We start from the raw sequence: 22,662 nt of genomic DNA on the forward strand, positions 1-22,662 counted from the left end.
CGCTCCTCCATTCGCAGTCCCTCAAGCTTCATGGCGTCGGTGTGCATGCGCTGCCAGCACATGCTTCGCAAGCTACGGACTTTGTCAGCGTCATCCTTGAGCTTCGCTTCTTCGTCTGTCCAAAGGACTTCAACAGGGTCAAGGTCTGCATTCCGTCCTCGTAAGCCGTCAGCAACGTTCCAAAACTTTTCCATTCTAACACGTTCAAGTTCCTTGAAAGGCTCTCAATCATTTATTGTTATCGCTGATGGGCATCACCGTGCTTACCTTGTGTAATCTCTTTCCTTCACGCTCCAATAACTTCTCCATTGCATCCAGAGACTGTTTGATCTCGTTCTCCACCTTACACGTCTGCACCAGAACGCTCTCCCTCAACATGGCATTGTCCGTCGCGAACTTGTTTGCCCTCTTGCCGCCACTATCTGTCTTGTAGCCCATTTCCGCATTGATCCGCTCCAATCTCCCAAGTTCGCTTCGAAATCCCTCAAGCTGTTTTGTGAGGCCGTTGAGCAAGTCTGTCTGCTTGCGCATCTCTTCCTGCTCTGAAATCATGCCTTCCCAGACACGGCTGAGGCGCTCGCGTTCCCGCGTGAGACGGCCTTGTGTTTTGGACATGGTGTGTGGGGGTTACGAGAGCCCGGGTAAGAAGTTAGGTTATCAGGGCGGAACCGTGCTCGACCAGCGAACTCTGCAGCTGACGAAGCCTTGTTGACGGAAGAGTAGGGTTTGATGAGGGGAGAGGGAAGGCGGATTATCTGCACTCTGATGAAGTGTGGAGGTGAGATTAGGTGGTTAGATGCAGCGAACAGCCGTTTTGCACACACCTGATAGGGGTATGAAGGAAGGTCCCAGGACGCCCATGCCTCAAGGCTCCAAAATCATATTTCTTTCCTAGAATGGTGGTTCGAGTTGCAGTTCGTGGCTGTAGCAGCGTTACTCGAAGCTTTGACGCGTGTCGACATTTGATTACGTATTGCTCCGGGTTCACACGCTCGGTCCTCAAGGTCAAACGCTCTGGTCGGGTTCTTATATCTACAACGCATAGGCTACCGACAATCGAGTCTTTGGGACAATACTGTGCAGTCTGAGGGACACAAGTAATGCCGAAATTGGGAGAAATCGTACACGGGAGTTGGATGAAATAATGTTGACAGACGCTGACTGAAATGGCGAACGAAAAAAGGAAACCCGGAATGTCCAGGTGCGAGGCACTTGGGCTGATAACGAATGACTGGGTGTGCTCATGGGGAGTGCCTTCATGCGTATAGGGGAACGATAAGGGTTTCTGCGCATGCAGCACACGTGGGATCGCGAATCCTGTATGACTTTGGAGGATTGCAAAGAAATAGGTCTAACTGGTTGCGGAAATCCTGAAGAATGACCAAATGGGTAGATGTTAGCATTTGCGCCGCTTATGCATTGAAAGAGTCTGAACAGCAGAAAGATCTCGTTTTGTATACGGACAAGCTGCTGCTGAGAGCTGCGAGCAATGTTGAAATTGTTAAGGAAGCTACTGGTTACGTGATAATTCTAAGCTGCTTGTAACCTGGTTGAGGCTGCTGATTAAACTGCGATCGATCATGAAGGGCTCTTGAGACCCGAGCCAAGTTTGTTGGTCAGCATACGCCACTTTCCGGAGGAAGGTAGTGGCACAGAAAGTGTGAATCGGGAATTAGACGGGGATTGGTCTTTTGAAGATGCTGTCGACAACACCCGAGGATGATCAGCAACAGTTTCATGGCGACCTGCACTACTTTCGCTAGGCTGCTGGATCTCAAGGCGCGTGATAGGTGGCAGATCTTTCCCATTCTCGGCCTTGCTCCCAGATTCTTCCTCAACTAGGATGTCGCCCCCCATCCGGGGTATGTTCGAAACACTGAGTGTTCTCGACATGATCGGAGGATGTGCTGACGATGAAAGAGCTATTTGAGTAAAGTCCCAAGAGCTCAAGATGCTGGTACTAGTGAGTGAGGTTGGTTGCTTCCGACGCTCCTGCCTCACGACGAGAGGTGGTAACCCAACCAACAAGGTCTTAACTAAGTAATCCTTCTTCTTGGCTGATCTAAAGTAAGGGTGTTCTAAAAGCTCCGATGTGGTTGGTCGTAGCTGTGGATCCTTCGTGAGACACCTGTCGACGATCTCTTTGAGTGTTCGCGAATACTTGTGAACACCTCCAGAACGATCGAGTGTCGGTGATGCATTCTGGAGCGTCTTCATGAGTGCCTTGTGAGGAGGATCGAGCGAGTGTGGTGCTCGTCCATGAGCAAGTTCGAGCGCGGTAATGCCGATGGAGTAGATGTCTGCACTGGAACCGTACGCGGATCGGGTAATGACTTCTGGTGCCATCCAGCAAGGTGTACCGACGAATGATCTGCGGTGACCAAGTTGCGGCTTTGGAGTTTGGGAAGGAAGTGGGTGGGGTGTTTCGTCTGTTGTGCCTTCCATGGGATATGTAACTGTTGGGAAGTCATAACACTGGGACTTCTCCTTCGGTTCGTCCGTCAGTGGCGCTGCAACACCAAGGTCCCCCAACAGAACCGTGCCATCGTCATCGATAAGAAGGTTTGCTGCCTTCACGTCGCGGTGGATGAGACCATTCACATGAAGATAACTACTTGAAAGCGATTAATTATCGGCATTCAAAATGGGAAACAAAAGTGACCTATACGCACTTCAGTCCCTGAAGAGCTTGCTTCAGAATACATTTGAGTGGTTCTTCGCCGATCCCATCAATATGTTTATATCGCATTAGGTCGCGCACGCTGCCCTTTCGCATGAGACGCAAGGCAATGTACACTCGATGTCCAGACGTCCAGCTGCCTCGCACACGAAGCACGTTAGGATGCTTTGACAGACTCATGAGCCTGGTTTCTCGCGTCAAGAGTGTCAAAGCATACTGCGGAAGTTTGTCCAGGTCGAGAACTTTGAGGGCGCAAGGTATTGGACGAGTCTGATCATGTTTGGGAGTGTACAAAGCCTGGTATACGATTGACGATGCGCCGAATCCTATTGGTTCTTCTAAAATGTAGTCTGCAGGGTCATCACTTGTGTGCGAGGATTAGCAGACCCTATTATGGCAAAAGTCGCTCAAGTGGTGACTGACCTAAACATTGTCCATTCTGGAGGCGGCGGTATGGGTTAAATGGTGTCTGTGTAAGTTATTTTCCATTCCAAAGGAAAACGGGTGTCCTAACCATCGTGGACAGCGCCTATGAAATTAATCGGTTGTTGCTGGGGACTTGTAGCAGAAGCCATGTCGGGATCAGGGGGAAGGGGGTGTTGTAGGAAGTGTGGTATGATTACTGAGAACTTATATAGTCTTCTGATGGTGCTAATATAGGAGTAAGGTCATCTGAGGCCGCCTTGTGCGGATCGCCGGCTGGCAGAACAACCGATTAGGAAAGGTATGTGTAAAATAAAGCTTGGTGGAAGGGTATCGAGCCCCTTGGGAGCTGCAGGGTTATCGTTAGCCCCGGCCTAACTGCTGAGAAAGGGGTGCTGATTCGTCAGGCTCCAATACTTGTCCCAAGACTCGGGGCGTGCGAAATGCTTGTTTTGTGTTGTACACACGTGACCTATCCGGGCAACAGTCCAAGCCGAGCGAGATTTTCGCGGCAGTTCTTCAGCCCAACGATGGCGGCCCTGCGCTCTTTTTCACGCACCTCCATTAATCTCGCACCCACTGTCAGTTCCCTTCCTTCTGGTGTGCCTTTTGCACCTTGGCTGAATCTGGCCGCAACTGGTCCTTCGGATCCTCATCATTCTCACGGACATGGACCATTGGCTCGGTCTGACAAGGTTCCTTCATGGGCGGGAGGCGCACGTCTAATCAACGGATCGCTTACTTCTAAGATCTATGTCAATGGTATGTACGTTTCAAACTGTTCGAACATTAGTCGTTGAAGCCGGACAACAAACTTACCATCGGTACTTCAGCCGCTCCCACAGTGCCAGGAAAGCGTTACATACATGCCACTCCCGCCGTCAAAGATGCCAGCGAGACCGTCCCCGACTTCTCTCACTACCGTCCAAAAAACCAAGACAACAACAGAGCCTTGTCATACTTTGTCATTGGCTCGACGGGTCTTCTCGGTGCTACGGCTGCCAAATCTACCGTCACAAGTTTCCTCTCATCCATGAATGCCTCAGCAGATGTCTTAGCCCTCGCCAAGGTCGAAGTGGAAATGAATAACATCCCAGAGGGGAAGAACGTCATTATCAAATGGCGTGGCAAGCCTGTCTTCATCCGTCATCGTACCTCGGATGAGATTGAGGAGGCTAACAATGTTGATGTCAAGTCGTTGCGCGATCCTGAGGCAGACGAGGCTCGTACACAGAGGCCAGAGTGGCTTATCATGTTGGGTGTTTGCACTCACCTCGGTTGCGTTCCAATCGGCGAGAGTGGAGACTTTGGTGGATGGTGAGTTATACAGGCATTTTTCGTCGTGTTCTGCACGTGCGATTGTTAATCTTGTCACTGCTAGGTTCTGTCCCTGCCATGGCTCTCATTACGATATCTGTTCGTGATTTTTGGTCATTTTCACGTCACTCGTGGTTGCTGATGTATTTTTCCTCCCTACAGCTGGCCGTATTCGGAAGGGACCTGCTCCCGTATGTTTTCCTTCGTTGGCCCTTCCTAGAATTTCCGCTCATTTGTTTCTCTAGCTCAATCTAGAAGTACCCCCGTACAGCTTTGACGAGGGCGAGGGGAAAATCATCATTGGGTGAAAAATCATTGTATCGTAGCACACCTAGACATAATCGTATGAATACCTCGCAAGCTCGGACAACTAATCCCAGCTCGTTCTCGATGTTTGTAAGGGCGGCTGGAGGGCTTCTGGAAATTTCAGTGTGCTTCTCGCTCCACCAGTTTACAAGTCGCACAAAGGGAACATTCCTTTAACGGAGGCACATGCAAATAGACATCCAAAACGAACGCGGGAAAACGTGACAATTAAGTGACGAGGGAAAAATGTACATAGAGGGAAACTAGATCGTGACGAGATAGGCATGCAAGGAAATCGACAACAGGACGACGCTAGTCCGGTTTGGCTACACATGTCAGGCGCAGTAGCAGGGGGAAAAAAAAACTGTCTGAACCGTAGCAGTGGTAGTCCATACGCAAGGGAAAGCCTGCACGCGCAGAGAACTTTTTGTGTCAATCTCAAAATACCATCACACCTCCAAACATCACCGCCAGCAAAATGACACAAAGACCGACAACTCCACTCATGTCCACCGTTGCCCCCACAAATCCGGCGCCACCATGGCCGGCGGGAGTGCTCGACGAGCCCTTACCCGCAACCGTGGTTCCGGATGATGTACTCGCAGGGAGAGTCGTTGCTCCGTCGGATGTCGGGTTCGTCGTGTTATTGTTCGTCTCGATATAGGCATCCTCTAAAGGCTTGTGAAGGCATGAGATGATGCTTTTTAGGTTAAACGTCTTGCGTGCGAGTGCATCACTGGAATCATCCCGAGTAAATTTGAAGCGAGTTAGTGATGTACGTCGGTTTGTCCAAAAGGCAAAATTAGCAATCAAAAGTTCTCGTACGTACGGTAAGATGTAGCCGATGGCAAGGTCTACAGTTTGCTGGTACAAGTCATGCTCTAAGGCGATAAAACCGGTACTCAGGTTCTGCGCGTCTGACAAGATGTTTTCAAAGTTATCGATGACTTGGGCGACGGGGTACCCGGCAGGGATGAACCAGTCGTTACTATCCGGAAAAGGAACTGTGAGTTATCTCGAAGGTGAGTGGTACGTTGTTAGGGCTATAACTACCTGTCGAAGTCTTTCCCGTTGTAAGCTGACCAGACGATAGTGGTAAGGCCCATCGCCTGAGCAAGAGCCCGGACACGATCGCTATCCCCTGGAGGTCAATGATGGCTATTCAAAACGATCCCAACAACGACACTTACTCGACATCACCGAACGGGGGCCTCCACGTATTAGGGGTCACACCTGTTATATCCTTGATAGCTTTTTTTGCCCATCCGAGTTCAGCAATGATTTGCTCATTCGATACTAGTCGAAATCAACAAGGTGGTGGACTTTGAACGCGTTGTTGTCAAAAATAGGGTCGGGAAAAACTGACATGTAGTCATGTATGGATGGGACCATGTATGAACTGAAATCTAGAGGACGTAAAAAGGGATATGAGGTTGTTGGGGAATTCACCCTAAGGGATGCCTGGACGAACCTGATGACCGCTCATGTACTCGGCTTGCAGGATATCTGGACGAGAGATTGCGCGGGAGCCTATGATGAAGTAGGTAGTGTGCAGATTGTTGGTATTAAGGTAGTCCAGCAAGTCTACATTAGAAAACGGGGGAGGGATCCGTCAATGTTTGGAGCGTGAAGTTGGGAAGGGATGCAGACACAAAACTCACCCGGTGACCAGGGAGATGGACCGTCATCGTAGCTCAGACCCCAGGTGAGCTGGTGGGAAGATCTGGGTCAAAATTCAAATTGATAAGCCATGGAAAACGTGGTCCATACCTTATCGGGACAAGTAACGATATCAGTTGAGCGAGTGCATCCTCCACACGTCCACCAGCAACGGGAGGTATTAGTGATGAGGGTAGGATTAGTTGCGCATCCACCAAGCAGGGTGGGTGAGAGATTGGGAATCTTGACGCCAGAGTTTTTCACGTCTTGAATCCATTGTTGAACTTGTGATGAATTGACACTGGGGACTAGATCAAGAGGAGGGTATCCAAGCGAGGGGCTGAATACGACTGTGGAAGGTTTCTGAGAAGTGGGGATGATATAAAGAAGTAGAAAGGAACTTACAAGAAGGCAAGGGAGGTGCGCCTTTGACAGGTGGGGTTGCGCCTGGAGTGGGTGATGGGGAGAGGGGTATAGTAGACTGACTAGGGACACCACTGGTGATAGAGGACAATGGTACAGCGGTAGGGTTAGTAGAGTAAAGGGATACGGGGGGTATAGAAGTAGATGATGTTGGGTTGGGTGTCCTGAATGAATGTTTACATAAAGTGAACATGAGACTGTGAGAGTAGAGGAAGTGGACGTACTGAGCGAAAGCTGTGGAAGCAAGGAAGATGAGGAGTGTACAAAGGCTGAGCGTCATAGTTGAACACTTGTCCGTTGGTGGTTGTTGGGGACGAAGGAAAGGTTGGGCCATTTACGGACCAGGGTTTTCGTTTTATGTCAGACCATGAACCCTTCTTCTTCTTCTTCGCTGCTATTTTGGGTTGCAACAGTGACAGAACGTTTTTTTTTTATAGCTGCATATGTAAAGATGTTGTTGCACATTACGTCCAATTGGGGTTGTCGCGTGACGTTATCTAGTTATCGCCACCATTCTTGGCGCCACGTTTAAACGCTGTCGCTTACTCCGCAGCCAACTCAATTGTTCTATGCATCGCGGGTGGACAACGTGACATTGCTGGAGAAAAAGCACACGTGTGAGGAGAAACATGATGAGGGTGGGAAAAACGCCAAGGAGACCTTAGCTTAGGTAACTCGGAACACTAGTATCGCCACCATTCTCGGCTTGAGTAACCACTTTTGAGTCCAAAATCATGTCTGAAAACGTTTTCTTCAACACTCTCGCAAAGGTGATCATCAAATCGGGATACCATACTTCTTCTTTTTTTTTGTCATTTACCATCCTTACGTTCATTCCGGACCACCAGTCCTTCACAGATGTCACGATCACCGACGCTGGCGTCGATACAATCGCGTTTTTGGAAGCATCAGAAGGAATCGTGCAGTTGTTTAGTAATGCCGTTTCCCTCTTTTCTATATGGTCACCCCCATCTCAGTTCCGTCACCAAAAGATTTGCTCGGATCAGCGGCCTTCGCTCCTGTCAAGGCCGACATTAGCGGCAACATCACTGTACGTTCTCGTCACCACAATTCGTCTATGTGCTTTAAATGTACCTTTTAGAAAGTCCGCACTAGATACCTCGCAGCACCCACGATATCTGCAACGCTCGAGTCTCTTGTCGAGAATGAAAAGGGCGAAAAGAAACGTACCGCGACCGAAGGTTTATTGTGGTTGTTGCGGTAACGTACAAACAGCCCTACAAACTCGGCCAATCAGTTCAATTTGATTCCTTCCCTCAACCCTTGTGTTCCCATTATAGCGGTCTTCAGTTCACTTGTATCGCCCTGCAACGCTCCGTAGCAGATAAGAAGGAAGAGCTTTCCATTAGCTTTACAAAGGCTTACGAAGACACCTTGAAGAAATTTCACAATTTTGTCGTGCGTCCCATCTTCGCGGTACGAACTTGTTTGTTCATCGGAAAGTTACATTTTTCACCGACTCACACAAGGTTTGACTCCTTAACAGCTTGCAATGAAAGCATGCCCTTCCCGTGCCGATTTCTATCCCAAGCTCGGATCGCCTCCAGACAAAGTCGAGACTGAACTCATAGCTTGGCTCGCCGCACTTGATAAAATCGTCAAGCGCGTTCAAGAGTTTTACGTTAAAGGTGGTCACGATAAAGGCCTCTAGTGCGGGTCCAGAGATAGATAGATCGATGTACAAATCTGCAAGGTCATTTTGCTCCGGATTCACTCAAATCGCTACTCGCAGTTTGGCTTCGTCGTCTGTAGAAAATCTACCCCGATCCTTACGAAGATATCATGTTGTGAACCAGAGGAGAGTTATCACGTCAGTGTCTTCCAACTGTGTGCGGGCGCGCAAACGGAGGACGACTCCCCAAATCAAACCACATCGCAAGGTGACAATCGGGGTGGTTCCAGAGATTTTCTAACTGCCAGGGGAGTTATCCGTGTTCACGGTAGTTCACCGCTCTACAGATTGGGCGGTAGCCCAGCAGGTAATAAGCCTCTTGCTGGGAAGCTACATCAGAACGCAAGCGTTTGCATGACGTCTTGAAAAGCAGCGCGGATAAAACCTAGTTATTCCTGCACGCACCAACCGTTTCTTCTGCGTAGTGTTCAGTCTTAGCGTGCATCTTAATCTTTCGCCTTTGTAAGCGTCGCCGATCTTCCATCACCATGCATGCCTGGTGATATATCTAGAATTTTTTTTTCGCTGCATTGAATACCCCAACGACGAGTTGGCGCTGTGCACCTCTGAGGATCGAATTAACACTGAGCATATATAATCTACGGTGGGTTGGTTGCGCCACTTGATCAGCCGCAGCATTCCAAGTACTGATGGCAATCTTGTTACGGGGGATGACTTCCTAGTCGTCTTGTACTCAACCTTCTGGAGACATGTTAAGAACGTCCCTGCTTTGATCCTTTGGCTCGACCCATGGTCCAGACCTTTATTGCTCCCGTGCCAAGCCACCAGGACTCTGGTGGCACGTACCGCTGGCCCATAGAGGTGAAAATCCTGTTGATTCCGTCAGCGGTGAGTGGAGTACTTATTTGCGGAGCCTTGCATAATCGCCATGAACCTCCGGAGGATTTGGAATAGGTGCCGGCCCGAGCATCGTCGAACGACGAAGCGGGCAATCTGCAGCTAACGTAAATCTTGCACATGCCAACGTACCATTGAAATGCATGCAACAGGAACCACGATTTGGAAGTTAATTAGCAGTTACATGTGTGTATGATACGCATGCGATAAGCATGAGGAAGCCTTTTTTTTGACATTATTCTTGTGTTCATCCACCTGATCACTGCGTGGAGGAGTGTACTCAGATAATAAGGGTGAGTAACAAGTAGGATGTGATTGTTCCGCCGGCATCTGAGTAAAGCCTAAACACATCATTCCCCTGACATGGCGGTTACCCCTATAATATAGTACTAATTCCGAAGCCATCGGGATATCCTGTTTTAGTCGCTCCGTAGCTTGCCTCTTGCGCTTTCGATAGGTTGAACTTGCCCAAATATCTGAACCCGGGACCGGGAATGCCAGGCGTATCTAGCAGCCATGCAGCAATCGTAGATCCGGGTCATCATTCACGTGTATCGTATCGGTCGCTCTGTTATTCATTGGGAAATGGCGTGTTCCGGAGCCTATGGAAAACCGACGGGTCGAACGTTGACGGGGGGGGGGGGGGGGCAAAAGAGAGATGCAACTATGTAATTGCGTTGAGAATTCGGCCGTCCCCGCCAGTTTAGAGGTGACATGTGTCCAACCCCAAACATGTGAAAGGCCGGTCGCCGGTTATTTAATTATCCGAAACTTGGGTGAACGACGAAGTGTTCTCATGGATGGACTTGACGCCGTAGTAGAAATTCGGCTCATACGAACACTTTACCCATAACAGGTAAAGTTTCCCATTGACAAGCAATGATACTATGAAGTTCATGATATATTGTACGCGATTTGCACAACAGTAGCTAACCGAGCCCGTGGACGCGCGCGCGGGTGCTAGTGGTCAAATCGAAATCGAAAGGCGCGTTTTAATTGTGCGTTGAATTAATCGTATTGAGCCCAAGGTTGAGCTCGAGGGAAAAGGGTTATGATAAATAGCAGGTTGAGTACTTGTGTCATGTAGGTATGTATAACTTAATGGTGCCGACCCAGCCTGCGATTTATAACGCGACGTTTGGTAATATTGAGGTGGAAGCACGTGTAAGGAATGAGGAGTTAGCGGGAGAACGTTACTGTAAAACCTTGAAGAGATTTAGGAATGTCGTGCACCACTTTAAAATCGAGTGGGGCTAAGTGATAATGTATGTGGCGCCAGCGCATTACGTAGCCTATCGCTAGGCAGGGCCTTATCGTGGTCATCAAGTTATTTTTCGGTTCTGTTGGTTACTAGGAAATTAATGTAATAGACCTAGAACTTTGATGAAAAGCTGATCTACAGTCCACCTCGATGGAACTCCCGATCACGAAAGGAGGAGGAATGATTTGCAGGTTCTCATAGGCGGTAAAGTGGAGGTGTTAAGCGACCCGAGATACGCAAAACGCCGCATGTGAGAACGTACGTGAAAGATGGGGGGATAGACAACAAAGGCCAGGATATACCGTAATGTTGCGGCTGAGTACGCCTAATGTAAGATTCCGGGATGAATTTATATGGTACATGGCAACTCGCTAAGGTCTCCCAACACGGAGATATCCGAATTGTAATTCTATGGGGAGAACTAGGCTGAAAGTGATGGTGCAACCGGCGCCAATCGTTAGCACATGCTTTTTCGTCGAGCCCCTCCCTCATGAGCGTGACAATACGCGATAGTCATGCCTTTCATTCTCGTTCTCATGGGGATCCTTCTGTGTGGAACCCCCGGATCCCTTGAGTGTGTCTGACCAGGAAGAGGATGAGATATGTAATTGCGTGCGTGAAAGGCCCTCCCTGCTGAAGTTGGTTCAAAGGAGAGCGCGTCGCGGTCATTCTGAATTGCGTTGCCCTTTGCTATAACCCCACCATTGCAAATTCATCAGAAGCAACCCTGAATTTTAATTTAATTCTTTTTGCTAATTTTCATATGGTGAATTGATCTGAATGAAAACTGCCCTTTTTGCATGCACAATTTGTCTCACAAAAAGCATGTGAATCTTGTAACGAACCTTATCCAGCTCCTCAACAACCTTTGCGTACCTTATAAACCTAATCTCTCCCTATCCCATCCTTTCTTCTGCCTCTTTCCTCTCCTCAAACTTTCTCTCTTCCCTCATCGCTTGTCCATCTACCATAACCATGGCTCAAGTCCAGACACAACCACCACCTCAACTCCCTTCCTACAAATCCTTCGAAAAAGTTCGTTCAATCCCCATTATCAACGATTCCGTCTCCTACGCCCATTCCACTTTTTCCTCCCATCCAATCATTGGTTACTTTTATAACGCATACATTGGGTTGGGGAACACCGCTTTCGAGTATTCCAAGCCTGTTCAGGCTAGGTTCGCTCCCATTATCGACAGGGCGGACGACTTTGCGCTCAAGGGTTTGGATGCTGTCGAGTCCAGGTTTCCTTACCCGTTCCAGACCCCTACGGGAGAGGTGAGTTTTCTTCAATTCTTCAGAGTTTTGTCATCGTCCTTGTCCGGTGAAGCATTACCCCCTCCATTGCAACTACCCTCCGTCTCCATCACCCCCGTTTCCCTGGGACGTACGCGTTGCCCCAGTGTCGGGTTTGCCCATGGGATCTGGGATTTTGCGTGATTTTTGTGTGTGCGTGTGTATGAGGTGTTTTGGGAATTTCCAGGTCGTTTGGACCCTTTTTCTCATGCACATCCTCTCTCGTCCACAACACCCCTGTCTTCTCTCTGGGTCGTTCCTCACGCCTAGGCCCATTCCTTGCATTTTACCCTTATCGATCGATTTCTTTTTATGGTCTTCCAACGGTCGTGCCAAATGACATGTGATCTTACTTTCACACGCTAGATCGTCAATCAACTTAAATCTTCTTCCGATGCAGCCTACGCCGCTTTTCACGATAACGTTCAAGCTCCCGCTTACGGCGTAGCCAAGAACGCTGACCAATCTCTTTCTCCTATCGTTGATAAGCTCGAACTTGCTGTGAATAAGATTGTCCCTCCTCAACAAAATTCTACCACCACGGGTGCCGATGCGGGTGGGGGGACGCAGGTCGGGAGGGCTTACAGGTTGAGTTTGGACTTGAAGGACAGAGTCTATACACTTTCCGGTGAACATCTTCGACTCGTTCAGCAGCACAACGTCGTAGTGTGAGTCAAACTTCATTATTCATTTATTCAATCATTTGTCTCACATGGACGTGTGATCCCCTCCCACACTCGATCTCGTGTTGTTTTGCATTGGGACTTCGTCATACTGACGTATTCTCATCCGGCATCATATTGCCCGTCCTTGTTTGCAACTCTCCCAAACAGTCAGAAAGCGACTGAGGCAGTTCAAATCTTGAATTTCTCGCTTTCGGCTTTGAGGGCAGACGCCTCGACCAAAGTCAACTCGATTTCTCAATCGATTCTTTCCGAGCTCGAGAAAGTCCAGGTGAGTTTGGGCCTGCCTTTTATGTCGTGGCTAGATTCTGATCGTTTCCGTGTGTTAAGCATTCTGCGGCCGCTCTCCCTTCTCACATCCAATCGTCTCTCCAACCTCTCCAGGCTCAACTCTCTTCCACTCTCTCCGCTCTCTCGTCCATTTTGCAATCTGAAAGAACGACCGGTCAGAAGGCGAGTGAGGTTGCATCCACTGTTCAAAAGGATGTAGGTCCAGTCTTGGAGGCGTTCAAGGAGAGCGCAGCTAAAATGTTGAGGACCCCAAAAGAGCAGGTGACGGAGGTCGGCGAAGGTGGGGTGGCGCCGACGGCTCCGTCACAGTGAACGATGATATTGATTTGAGTGGGACAAGTAGGAAGAAGAGAAGGGTTGATCGTCATGTTGATGATGACTCGGGGTGCGTTGATCGGAGTGGAGGATGTACGGAGCCAGGAATTTCCATTGATGATCGTGTGGCAGGTGTGGAGGACGATGTGGACAAGGTTGTGGGAATTTCGAAGGAGAAGGGGAAGGAAAGACAAGACTCGTCAACCAAGCGTGTCAAGTTTTCTGATCCCCTACCACCCTCTCTCGATCGTTGTTCTCCTTCATCTTTGTCGGCATCGTTTCCGTCCTCTTTGCCTTCCTCGCCATCGTCGTCGCCGCGCTCACAGGCTCGTCCTCTCTCCTCTCTAGACTACCATCATCGCATTTTCCCTTTCCCTTCATCTCAACCTTCATCGTCTTCCAATGACCCCACTAAAACCAGCCCATTCACCACCCAAAACAATGACAGTACTCTTCGTCGTTCGCGGTTTTCTGATTTTTCGTCGTTCTCGTCTTTATCAAATTCTGCTTCTCCATCCATTCAAGCTTCTGGTCACGGTAGTAGTGCCGCTCATTCTAGCCGTAAATCTCGATCTAAACCTTCCCACCCTCCATCGATATCATCGTACCCAACCCCCCCTCCGTCCCCTTATACCACTCGTGCATCTCGTGATGCCCATACATCCACATCCCTCGTCCCCACTCGATCAGAGCTATCTTTGACACTCTATAGGACGTTTCATGCACTGGGGTTAGCTCTATTTGGAGGGGTGTTCGTTGTATGTCTCGGTGTGTTGTTATATATATCGCCCGTATCGGGGTCTGTTCCTCCTCGGTATGGTGGCGGTACGGGAACCGGTGGCTCGGGTGGAAGAGGGCCTCAGAACTATCGAGGTTCGAGAGGACACTGGCATGGGGATCAACATAGGGGTAATGGAGGGACGAGACGATAATTCCTTTCTCAACAGCTTGTCGTATCCTCTGTTTTACTGTCCCTTTTTTCTGGACCCTTTATTGTTGTCTGCTCTACGGCTTCTATACTTCTTTGTGGTTGCCTTCATCAAATACATTTAATCTTACACACGATCTTGCGATGATAGCAGCAACATGCACTTGTGCTAGTGGCTGATATACTCCAGTTACTAGTTGCTGTGCAATCTTGTTCACGAACTACAGCACTGCTGGGTGAAATCAATATTCCAAGTTGAGATTCATAATATAATACACATGCACAGCTAGTAAGTGTGGCCAAGTGGTTCTTCGAAATATGAACCAAGGTGAGGAATCTTAAGCTCGGGAATGGACGTGACTCTGGTTGTTAACAGGCTACCGCCCGACAAAGCCATGACCTCACCGGGGCTGGCGTTCAACCGAGCCGTCATCGAGTCCCATGTGCGCCATGATATATTATTGCGCCCCGGGCCATCGACGAAGACGTTGTTAACTTTTCGCGTCCTGTTCAAAGTGTTCCAGCGTTTTAGTTGTAAATACAGGAGGGACGTTACTTACTATCTGGAGAGCTTGGAATATGTCTGGAATAACAAAAATCGCTTGCTGAGAATGGGGTGATCGAAATACTTACCAGGGAAACTCATAATAGATGGCGCTCGCGCCCGCCCTTCCCGTTTCGCGGCGGTCGATTCTTGTCTTGGTTGGTTGGTTGAGTGGGGGGACACTGAACACAACGTACGGCCACCAACGCCATTAAAGTAGAGGCAAATTTGGCTGATGAGGCGATTCCGCTTACATAATAAACGCGCGGTGCATTTCCGAAAATGACGTCCTCTCGCCACCTGGGCAATGGGGGTTTATGTGTGTGTGTTGTATGTGTGTGCGTGCAATATATATAGGGGAATGCGCTGGTCATACTCCTGACTGCTACCCCGCATCCCCCGCACCCCCCTCAATCGCGCAATTAATTGGATAACTCATCATTCTTGACCGCTCTCGTGTTGTCATCGATAGTCCACCTAACCACCGTATCATGGCTGAAGATGACTCGGATGGCGCTAAAGGTGAAGGCTTCACTTACGGGGGGGTGGGTATATTGGTGCTCAATGTACGGACTCCATAGTAGTGAACACATTCATCATTGATGAACTAGTTGCAGACACGGTTAATCGTGAGCGTTTATACTAACCTGATGTTAGATCTAGTCGTTGACACCACATCCTTTTTTTTTTTTTTTTTTCTTCCAAGGGGAAGAATCGGATCGCCCTAGGCCGGTTAAGAAGGTCAAACGGGAGCGGTCGATCGGGGAACTTGATTTGAATGGTGAAGGAAGCGGCATTTCGAGGAAGAGGAAGCGCGGAAGGTTGCGGTTCCTCATGGAAGAAATGCCACTCGAGATCGTCCTCGAAGTATGCTAGACCTCTCCCCCCCCCCCCTCTCGCATCTGAGCCTATTTCAAAAACTCCCTCGATCGTTTTTTAGATTTGTTCCCATTTAGGACCTCGCGACCTACTTTGCCTCGTGAGGTCTGCAAGGGTCTTTGCGAGGTATCTTTTAAGACCGGGTGTTGTTGCTGGGGTGTGGAAAGCGGCCCGGGAAGAGTGTGCCCCTGAGATGCCCCCGATCCATTCGGATCTCACGGAACAGAAATATGCCTTGTTGGGCTTTGGCTCTAATTGCCAGGTGCATCCTTTTTTTTTGTTTCTCTCCCCCCCCCTTTTCTCTTACTGTCTCTCTCTACCGTGATCTTGCAGAACTGCGGGACCTGTACATCTTCGGCTACCAACTGGTATTTACGGAAACGATGGTGCCGTAAGTGCCGCAACCATGTGTATGTTGAGAGAAACGACTCTTTTTTCCCCCCTCCACTACTCGCCATTGCTAACGCCACACGATCATCACAGGCTTCGGTCAGACTACACTGACATGTATTGGCCTCTTGGTTCCTTGGAATTCGCTCGGGAGAATCGAAAATACGATGTGATTCTTCACCAAGCTAAGGTTCCCCGTCAGTGAGGTCTCCCGCCCGCCCGCCCGCTGTCAATTATGTCAGTTATAGTGAAACCTTTTTTTTTTTAATCGTGTTATCCAACAGGTTATGGAGGTTATTTCGGCAGGAGACGTAACCCGATTTGTGTTTGTCCGGATAGCGAGGCTGGTATCTTTAAGTTGAAGGCAGAGGGACTCACAGATGAGGAGTGGGAGGTGTATGTGTCAGAGGAAAATGAGAAAAAGCAGGCATTGGATGCGGTATGGTCGTTTTTATCTCCGTCTCCCATTTGGATCATGATTTCATTCATTCATTTATATTTTGGTTACTTCTAGCACGCAAAGTTGTGTACGGAATGGACCGAAAGGCGCATTTCTGGACGTCAAGATGAATTACGTATTCTCCAAGATGAACGCGGGGCAGCGTGAGTGCATCATTCCATCGATATTATATTATTGCTCAGTATAAGTGACTACTGGACTTCCTCCAGCGTGCGATTGAGGTTGGAGAATATGGGATTTGCCAAGGGATTCGTTGATCTGGCGATTTTCGGTGGATTCCCAGGACTCCGACTGTCCAAACGCTTGACGGATAAGGGCAAGTTTGTCTGATTTTTATCATCGGTCTTTGAATCACTGGTCTGATCGGAGTCATTTGCTGTAGAATGGGCCGCGATGGAACAACATGCTGTCGAAGCAGCTCGAAGGCACGAACAGTTGTGTCTGGACCGTTTCCTTCGTAAGGCAAAGGAATCAAAGGAATGCATTATCTCAAAGTATCGGTCCTGGTATGAATGTCGTGATCCGGGGAATGAATTTTGGCCACCTCCCTTTGATATATGGACGATTCCTGCAATTGAGGTGGGATGCGTGGATTGAATATCGACCTGATTGTCATGTTTGGACTGACATCCATACTATCAAAGGATTCTCTGGTTGAAGTCTTGAAATCGAACTTGCACCATCTTCAAGGTCTCCCCCATTGGTCTAGCGTGCCTGACATCATATTGGATTCCTTAGTGCACCGCTTCGAGGACATTGCCAATAATCACTCGATGAGTTCCAAGATGGGGCGACTGGAATTGGTCCCTGAGGAGCTCAGGTTGCCATCTGCTCGAGAAACGTTGGAGTTGGCTCGAACTCTTTTTGTGAGACTGTCAGATTCTAGCATCATACGGTACCCCCGCCTCACCGATCAAAGTGATTGGTGCTGGAACGAGCTTGGATCGACCGTCATGAGCGATATCATCATCTTGGCTGGACACGATCCTAATACTATGACTTTTGCACAACTCTTGGAAGAAGATATTTGGGTTGAGTGTCTCACCTGTGCTCAGGCTGATCAAGAAGGGAAGGTCGTTCAAGCTGTGGAAGCGGTGCGTGAACTGAGTGCCCTTATAATTCATTTTTTGCTCATAGTTTTCCGTGCTGTGAGAAGGTGATGCACTGTCATATAGACCATGGCGCTGATGCAACTAACAAGCAGTCGGTGGAATGGAGGATTCTGGAAGGGCTGGAGCTCGTACTCACCAGAGTGTTGAACACACGGATCAAAAAGTGGTGGAAGTGCCTGCTTTGTGGGTACGAGAGCGTTGACAACGAAAACTCCGTTCTTAGGCATATTTCATGGCAGTAAGATATGGTTCGGAGTGGTGATCGAGACCTTATGCATCTAATTGTTGTTTTTTTTTTTTCCTACCCAGACATCCAAAAGCACGCCCGGATTTACAGTATTGCTACATAGGCTGGCATCGTCAAACCCCGCGGAAACCTATCCCTAACTCGGTGCATTTTGAGTGGGAGGAAATGGATTTAGAAACTGGGGGTATCTTTGTTTGAGACTACATGTTGTCTCCCAGGGGGGATAGTTGTGAGTCATACATCGAAGGCACGGAGAGACTTGTATCTTTTAGAATTCGAAGCTACGGCCAGTGCTTGACACTCCCCCGACACTCTTGTGCGCCTCTCGTTTCACTTCCCAATGACCGCTTTCCATCGTTTGCGGTTTGTTGCCCCCGGCTCAATCAAATCGCATCTCTCCATATCCATTCACAGTCGCGATAGCAGTGCCACTCATTCTAATCCCAAATCTCGATCCACACGTTCACTCCCCCTGTCGACATGTCACATCCGAGGTCCCACCATCACCTTATACCACTCGTGCATGTCGCCACAGCACCACTAATGCCTGTATACATCTTCCCACTCGATCAGAGCTCTCTCTGACACTTTCAAGGCGTTGCATGCACAGGGGTTAGCTCTGTTTGGACGAGTGATCATTATATGTCTTGGTGTGTCCGCATCGGGGTCTGTTCCTCAATATGAAGGCGTTGGCACAGGTGGCGGTATGAGAAGGGGTACGTGGTGCGAGCGGAACGGGGTCCCAGAATTACAGGTATGGGCACGGCATAGGCATGAACATAGGCTTGCCCGACATCCTGTCATGTCCTCTATTTCACTACTTTACGCTCCATATGTTGTGCCAATCTATTTCTGCTTTACGGGCTCTACACTTCTTTATGGTCTGCCCTTCCTACCTCCATCGAGTGCAATTATCAGCACGGTATAATATGCTTATTCACTTGAGTTCACATTTCTCCCAAACATTAGAAAGCAATATGCTGCGGCGATAGTTGCTGTGTCATGCACGTCGGATCCTTCCAGTCCATACATGCTATGTAGTGGCATTGGCACCCAAGTTGGTGGGGAGAATTCGAAGATACGTCCAGGCATTCGATCAATCTGACGATCACACTATGCAACCGTAGGCAGACGTTCTCGGTGATTTGAAGGGTCTGACTTAATTCAAGCTAGAGAAGGGCGTGGGCGTGACCCTAACAAGCGGTGACACCATAGTTGGATGGTCAAGTTATGACGGCGCCGGGCCAGTGGCGCTCATGCACTGGGTCTCGCGCCGATGTTCACGTTGATGGTTGATGCACGCCACCTCAGCCATCGAGGTTCCTTTGACGATTCGGGCTAGGGTCCTAGGCTGAAACAGCCTTTGTAGTGTAGAAAGGTTGACTTCGGGCTGCCCTGACGGAAAATCGTGAATAGCGTTGCATCTCGCGGTCATCGACTCCCGGTAACGATACCAACCAAATTCCTGATATCCAAACTAGGCATTTTCCGGCAACCCCGCCGACAGAGTCGGGGACTGCCGCTTATTAGACGCGCGGCGCATTTCCGAAAATGATTTCCTCTCGGTATCTGAGGCGTGAGGTTTAATAAAGGGCTGCCTGACGAATTGATCTTTCTCCTGCACTTGCTAGTGGATGCAAAGTCCCGCCACACGACTAATTGACTTCTATTTCACGAGTGTCACTGACAGTCTGCCACTGTGTCATGGCTGAGGACGCCACGAATGTCGTCAACGGTAAGTTCACGTATAGAGTACAGTATCGATGCCAGGAATGTGGACTCACACCCATTGTTGGTGAATCCCAGATGCAGACACGCTTTATGGTGAGCGTTACGAGTCTGATAATGGGAAGCGAGACCTAATTCGTCGACGTTCCGGTGCGAATCCTCTAGAGGAGGAATCGTATCACTCCCGGCTGGTTAAGAAGGCTAAATGGGGGCGGTCCGAAGGACAAGGTTTGAAGGGTGAAGGGGGCGTTCCTAGGAAGAGGAAGCGTGGAAGGTTGCGATTCGTCATAGAGGAAATGCCGCTCGAGATCGTCCTCGAAGTATGCTAGACCCCCCCTCCCATCTGGGCCTATTTCAAAAACTCCTCGATCGATCGTTTCTAGATTTGTTCCCACCTCGGACCTCGCGACCTGCTTCACCTCGTGAGGTCTGCGAAGGTCTTCGCGAGGCATCTTCTGAGACCGGGTGTTGCTGGGGTGTGGAAAGCGGCTCGGGAAGAGTGTGCTCCAGACATGCCGCCGATCCATCCGGATCTCACGGAACAGAAATATGCTCTATTGGGCTTCGGCTCTAATTGCCAGGTGCGAGAAACTCCTTGTGTCAAATCTCATTTCTTTTCTGAATGTCATATCTCCGTACGTGGTTTTGCAGAACTGCGGGACCTTTACATCTTCGGCTACCAATTGGTATTTGCGGAAACGATGGTGTCGTAAGTGCCGCCGCGACGTGTATGTTGAGAACAACGACTTTTTTTCCTTCCACCAGTCATCACTCACACTACATAATCACCACAGGCTTCGGTCAGAGTACTATGACATGTGTTTGTCATTTGACCTCTCGAAATACACTCGCGCGGATCAAAAATATGATGTCATCCTTCACCAAGCTAGAATTCCCCGTCAGTGAGGCCCCCGCTGTCAATTGTAACGGGTTTTTCTGATTGTATCATCCAACAGGTTATGAGGGCTATTTTGGTCGAAGACGTGTCTCGATTTGTGTTTGTCCGGATAGCGAAGCTAAAGCCTTTAAGTTGAAGGCAGAGGGACTCACAGACGAGGAGTGGGAGGAGTATGTTTCAGAGGGAAAAGAGAAAAAGCAGGCATTGGATGCGGTATCGCCATTTCGTCTCTATCTCCAATCTGAATTGTGATTTTTTTTTTGGCTTTGGTTGCTCCAGCATGCAAAATTGTGCACAGAATGGACCGAAAACCGCATTTCTGGACGTCAAGACGAATTACGTACACTCCGATGTGAACGCGAGGCAGCGTGGGTCCCCGTTCTATCGGTGTTGTTCAGGATAACTGACTGCTGGGCTCATCCAGTGTGAAATCAAGATTAGTGAATATGGGTTTCGCCACAGTATTCATTGATCCGGCGATTAGGTTTGGGTTTCCAGGACTCCGGGTATCCAAACATTTGACGGATAAGGGCAAGTTTATCTGAACTATTCATGATCATGATCATTGATTTGATTGAAATCATTCCCCGCAGAATGGGTTGGAATGAAACAATGTGCCATTGGTGCGGTTAAACGGCGCGAAGAGTCTTACTTGGAGGAATTCCTTCGCAGGGCAAGGGAATCAAAGGGACGCATTATCTCAAGGTATTGGACCTGGTATGAATGCCGCGATCCAGGCAATGAGTTTTGGCCTCTTCCCTCTGATGTATGGATGATTCCCGCTATCGAGGTAAGGCCTGTATACTGTGTTGACCTAGTGTTGACATTCTATGCCTTCAAAGGATTCGCTGGTTGAAATTGTGAAATCGAAGCTACATGAGCCTCAAGATCTCCCCCGCTATCTTGGGTCGCCTGATTCCGGGGTACCTGACACTTTACTTGACTCTCTGGCACTCCGCTTCGAGGACATTGCCAATAACCACTCAATGAGTTCCAAGACAGAGCTGCTGAAATTGGTGCCTGAGGAGCTCAGACTCCCGTCTGCTCAAGAAACATTAGAACTGGCTCGAACCCTCTTCCTGAGATTATTGGATTCCAGTATCGTCCGGTATCCTCGCCTTGCCGATCATGGTGATTGGTGCTGGAACAAGCATGGATCGACCGTTATGAGCGACATCATCATCTTGGCTGGATGCGACCCTAATGCTATGACCTTCGCACAACTTCTGGACAAAGGTATTTGGGTCGAATGTCTTACCTGCGCTCAAGCTGGCCAGGGAGGCAAGATTTTTGAAGCTGTGGAAGCGGTGCGTCGACTGGGTGTCTCTCATAAATTCTCTTTACTCATGATATTACATATCGCGAGAAGGTAATGCACTGTAATACAGACCATTGCGCCGATATAGCCAACAAGAGGCTGATGGAATGGAGGATCCTGGATGGGCAGGAACTTGCATCGTTCAGAACGTTGAACCCAATGATCAACAAATGGTGGGGGTGTCTACTTTGTGGATATGAGAGAATTGGCTTTGAGGACTTTATCCTCCAACACGTTGCATCAGAGTAAGATATGGCCTTGAGTGGTGATCGAGACTTCATTCCTCTAATCGTTTCTTCCAGGCATCCCAGCGCACGCCCGGATTTACAGTATTGCTATGTAGGCTCGCATCGTCAAACCCCACGGAGACCTATCCCTGATCTGGTGCGCCCTGGGTTGGGGGGCTATGGTCTAGCACCAGGCACATTTTCACTTAAGACTGCTTGTTTGAGCCTTCCCTTAGGAGGACAGCCGTGAGCCACATCGGAAGCAGGGAGGGAAAACGTCATCCGATTCTTTTGAAATTGGAAGTTGTAGTCAGTGCATGGTAGCATCCGACGTTCCTCCATCTTTTAATGACCCCATTGAAACTATCCCTTCAAACATCGACTCTCCCTTTCGTCGTTCGCACCTCCATTCGGACCCATCGCCGCCTTTACCAAAAACTGGACTGCATCAATTGCGGCTTCTAGTTACAGGGGTATGGTAATCGTCCCCTTCGTAAATCTCGATCCACGTCTAAGCCCCCCCTCCGACAACCACCTCTCCGTCTCGCTCACCTATACATGCTACTCCTGGCATTCTCTGCTCGCCATCTCCCACCTAATTTTGACCATCTTGGAGGTGTGTTTGTGTTTTGTTTTGGTGCGCCGTCCTATGTCTCGCCTCTGTCAGGGCATGAGGTTCTGGCGCGGGTGGCGATATGTAGAATGCAAGTGGGAGAAGGATGGGGA

The 22,662-nt window shown here is 49.1% G+C and overlaps 9 protein-coding genes across 9 annotated transcripts; 7 read left to right on the forward strand and 2 right to left on the reverse strand.

Annotated features, from left to right (window-relative positions):
• Positions 1–1,310: 1,310 nt before the first annotated feature.
• EI90DRAFT_1878019 (kinase-like domain-containing protein) lies at positions 1,311–3,328 on the reverse strand. The gene is made up of 3 exons (XM_039052294.1): positions 3,104–3,328; positions 2,673–3,044; positions 1,311–2,611 (listed from the first exon to the last, which is right to left on the reverse strand). The coding sequence occupies exons 1-3, from the start codon at positions 3,109–3,111 to the stop codon at positions 1,579–1,581; spliced, it is 1,413 nt and encodes a 470-aa protein (XP_038913176.1). The 5' UTR covers positions 3,112–3,328; the 3' UTR covers positions 1,311–1,578.
• A 289-nt stretch (positions 3,329–3,617) lies between these two features.
• Positions 3,618–5,203, forward strand: EI90DRAFT_3291213 (ubiquinol-cytochrome c reductase iron-sulfur subunit). The gene is made up of 5 exons (XM_039067264.1): positions 3,618–3,865; positions 3,937–4,420; positions 4,485–4,519; positions 4,583–4,611; positions 4,666–5,203. The coding sequence occupies exons 1-5, from the start codon at positions 3,634–3,636 to the stop codon at positions 4,726–4,728; spliced, it is 843 nt and encodes a 280-aa protein (XP_038913177.1). The 5' UTR covers positions 3,618–3,633; the 3' UTR covers positions 4,729–5,203.
• EI90DRAFT_3127654 (uncharacterized protein) lies at positions 5,165–7,088 on the reverse strand (the record flags this gene model as incomplete). The annotated part of the gene is made up of 9 exons (XM_039064024.1): positions 5,165–5,714; positions 5,780–5,860; positions 5,917–6,022; positions 6,093–6,132; positions 6,198–6,310; positions 6,388–6,436; positions 6,497–6,735; positions 6,791–6,972; positions 7,033–7,088. The coding sequence occupies 9 exons, from the start codon at positions 7,086–7,088 to the stop codon at positions 5,165–5,167; spliced, it is 1,416 nt and encodes a 471-aa protein (XP_038913178.1).
• Positions 7,089–7,542: 454 nt separating this feature from the next.
• On the forward strand, positions 7,543–8,480 carry EI90DRAFT_3281606 (glycolipid transfer protein domain-containing protein; the record flags this gene model as incomplete). The annotated part of the gene is made up of 6 exons (XM_039066831.1): positions 7,543–7,578; positions 7,657–7,741; positions 7,801–7,859; positions 7,911–8,029; positions 8,110–8,245; positions 8,316–8,480. The coding sequence occupies 6 exons, from the start codon at positions 7,543–7,545 to the stop codon at positions 8,478–8,480; spliced, it is 600 nt and encodes a 199-aa protein (XP_038913179.1).
• Positions 8,481–11,429: 2,949 nt separating this feature from the next.
• On the forward strand, positions 11,430–13,202 carry EI90DRAFT_3281607 (uncharacterized protein; the record flags this gene model as incomplete). Its single annotated transcript, XM_039066832.1, has 4 exons — positions 11,430–11,898; positions 12,283–12,584; positions 12,750–12,870; positions 12,930–13,202. Exons 1-4 carry the CDS (start codon positions 11,596–11,598, stop codon positions 13,200–13,202), a joined length of 999 nt encoding a protein of 332 aa, XP_038913180.1. The 5' UTR covers positions 11,430–11,595.
• Positions 13,203–15,480: 2,278 nt separating this feature from the next.
• On the forward strand, positions 15,481–16,120 carry EI90DRAFT_3156440 (uncharacterized protein; the record flags this gene model as incomplete). Its single annotated transcript, XM_039066054.1, has 4 exons — positions 15,481–15,544; positions 15,618–15,818; positions 15,890–15,966; positions 16,040–16,120. Coding segments are annotated over exons 1-4 (390 nt in total), but the record flags the coding sequence as incomplete, so codon positions are not given.
• Positions 16,121–16,384: 264 nt separating this feature from the next.
• EI90DRAFT_1879550 (uncharacterized protein) lies at positions 16,385–17,933 on the forward strand. Its single transcript, XM_039052296.1, has 5 exons — positions 16,385–16,549; positions 16,616–16,722; positions 16,789–16,985; positions 17,051–17,500; positions 17,563–17,933. The coding sequence occupies exons 2-5, from the start codon at positions 16,638–16,640 to the stop codon at positions 17,758–17,760; spliced, it is 930 nt and encodes a 309-aa protein (XP_038913182.1). The 5' UTR covers positions 16,385–16,549; positions 16,616–16,637; the 3' UTR covers positions 17,761–17,933.
• Positions 17,934–19,335: 1,402 nt separating this feature from the next.
• On the forward strand, positions 19,336–21,362 carry EI90DRAFT_1880135 (uncharacterized protein). Its single transcript, XM_039052297.1, has 10 exons — positions 19,336–19,500; positions 19,572–19,589; positions 19,659–19,813; positions 19,877–20,074; positions 20,145–20,221; positions 20,288–20,391; positions 20,450–20,604; positions 20,671–20,759; positions 20,816–20,922; positions 20,985–21,362. The coding sequence occupies exons 1-10, from the start codon at positions 19,470–19,472 to the stop codon at positions 21,245–21,247; spliced, it is 1,197 nt and encodes a 398-aa protein (XP_038913183.1). The 5' UTR covers positions 19,336–19,469; the 3' UTR covers positions 21,248–21,362.
• EI90DRAFT_1880233 (uncharacterized protein) lies at positions 21,074–22,340 on the forward strand. Its single transcript, XM_039052298.1, has 3 exons — positions 21,074–21,698; positions 21,761–21,954; positions 22,012–22,340. Exons 1-3 carry the CDS (start codon positions 21,222–21,224, stop codon positions 22,184–22,186), a joined length of 846 nt encoding a protein of 281 aa, XP_038913184.1. The 5' UTR covers positions 21,074–21,221; the 3' UTR covers positions 22,187–22,340.
• Positions 22,341–22,662: the final 322 nt, after the last annotated feature.

The sequence above is a fragment of the Cantharellus anzutake genome (genome assembly GCF_015039405.1).
Source record: "Cantharellus anzutake strain C23 chromosome Unknown EI90scaffold_44, whole genome shotgun sequence".
NCBI lineage: Eukaryota > Fungi > Basidiomycota > Agaricomycetes > Cantharellales > Hydnaceae > Cantharellus > Cantharellus anzutake.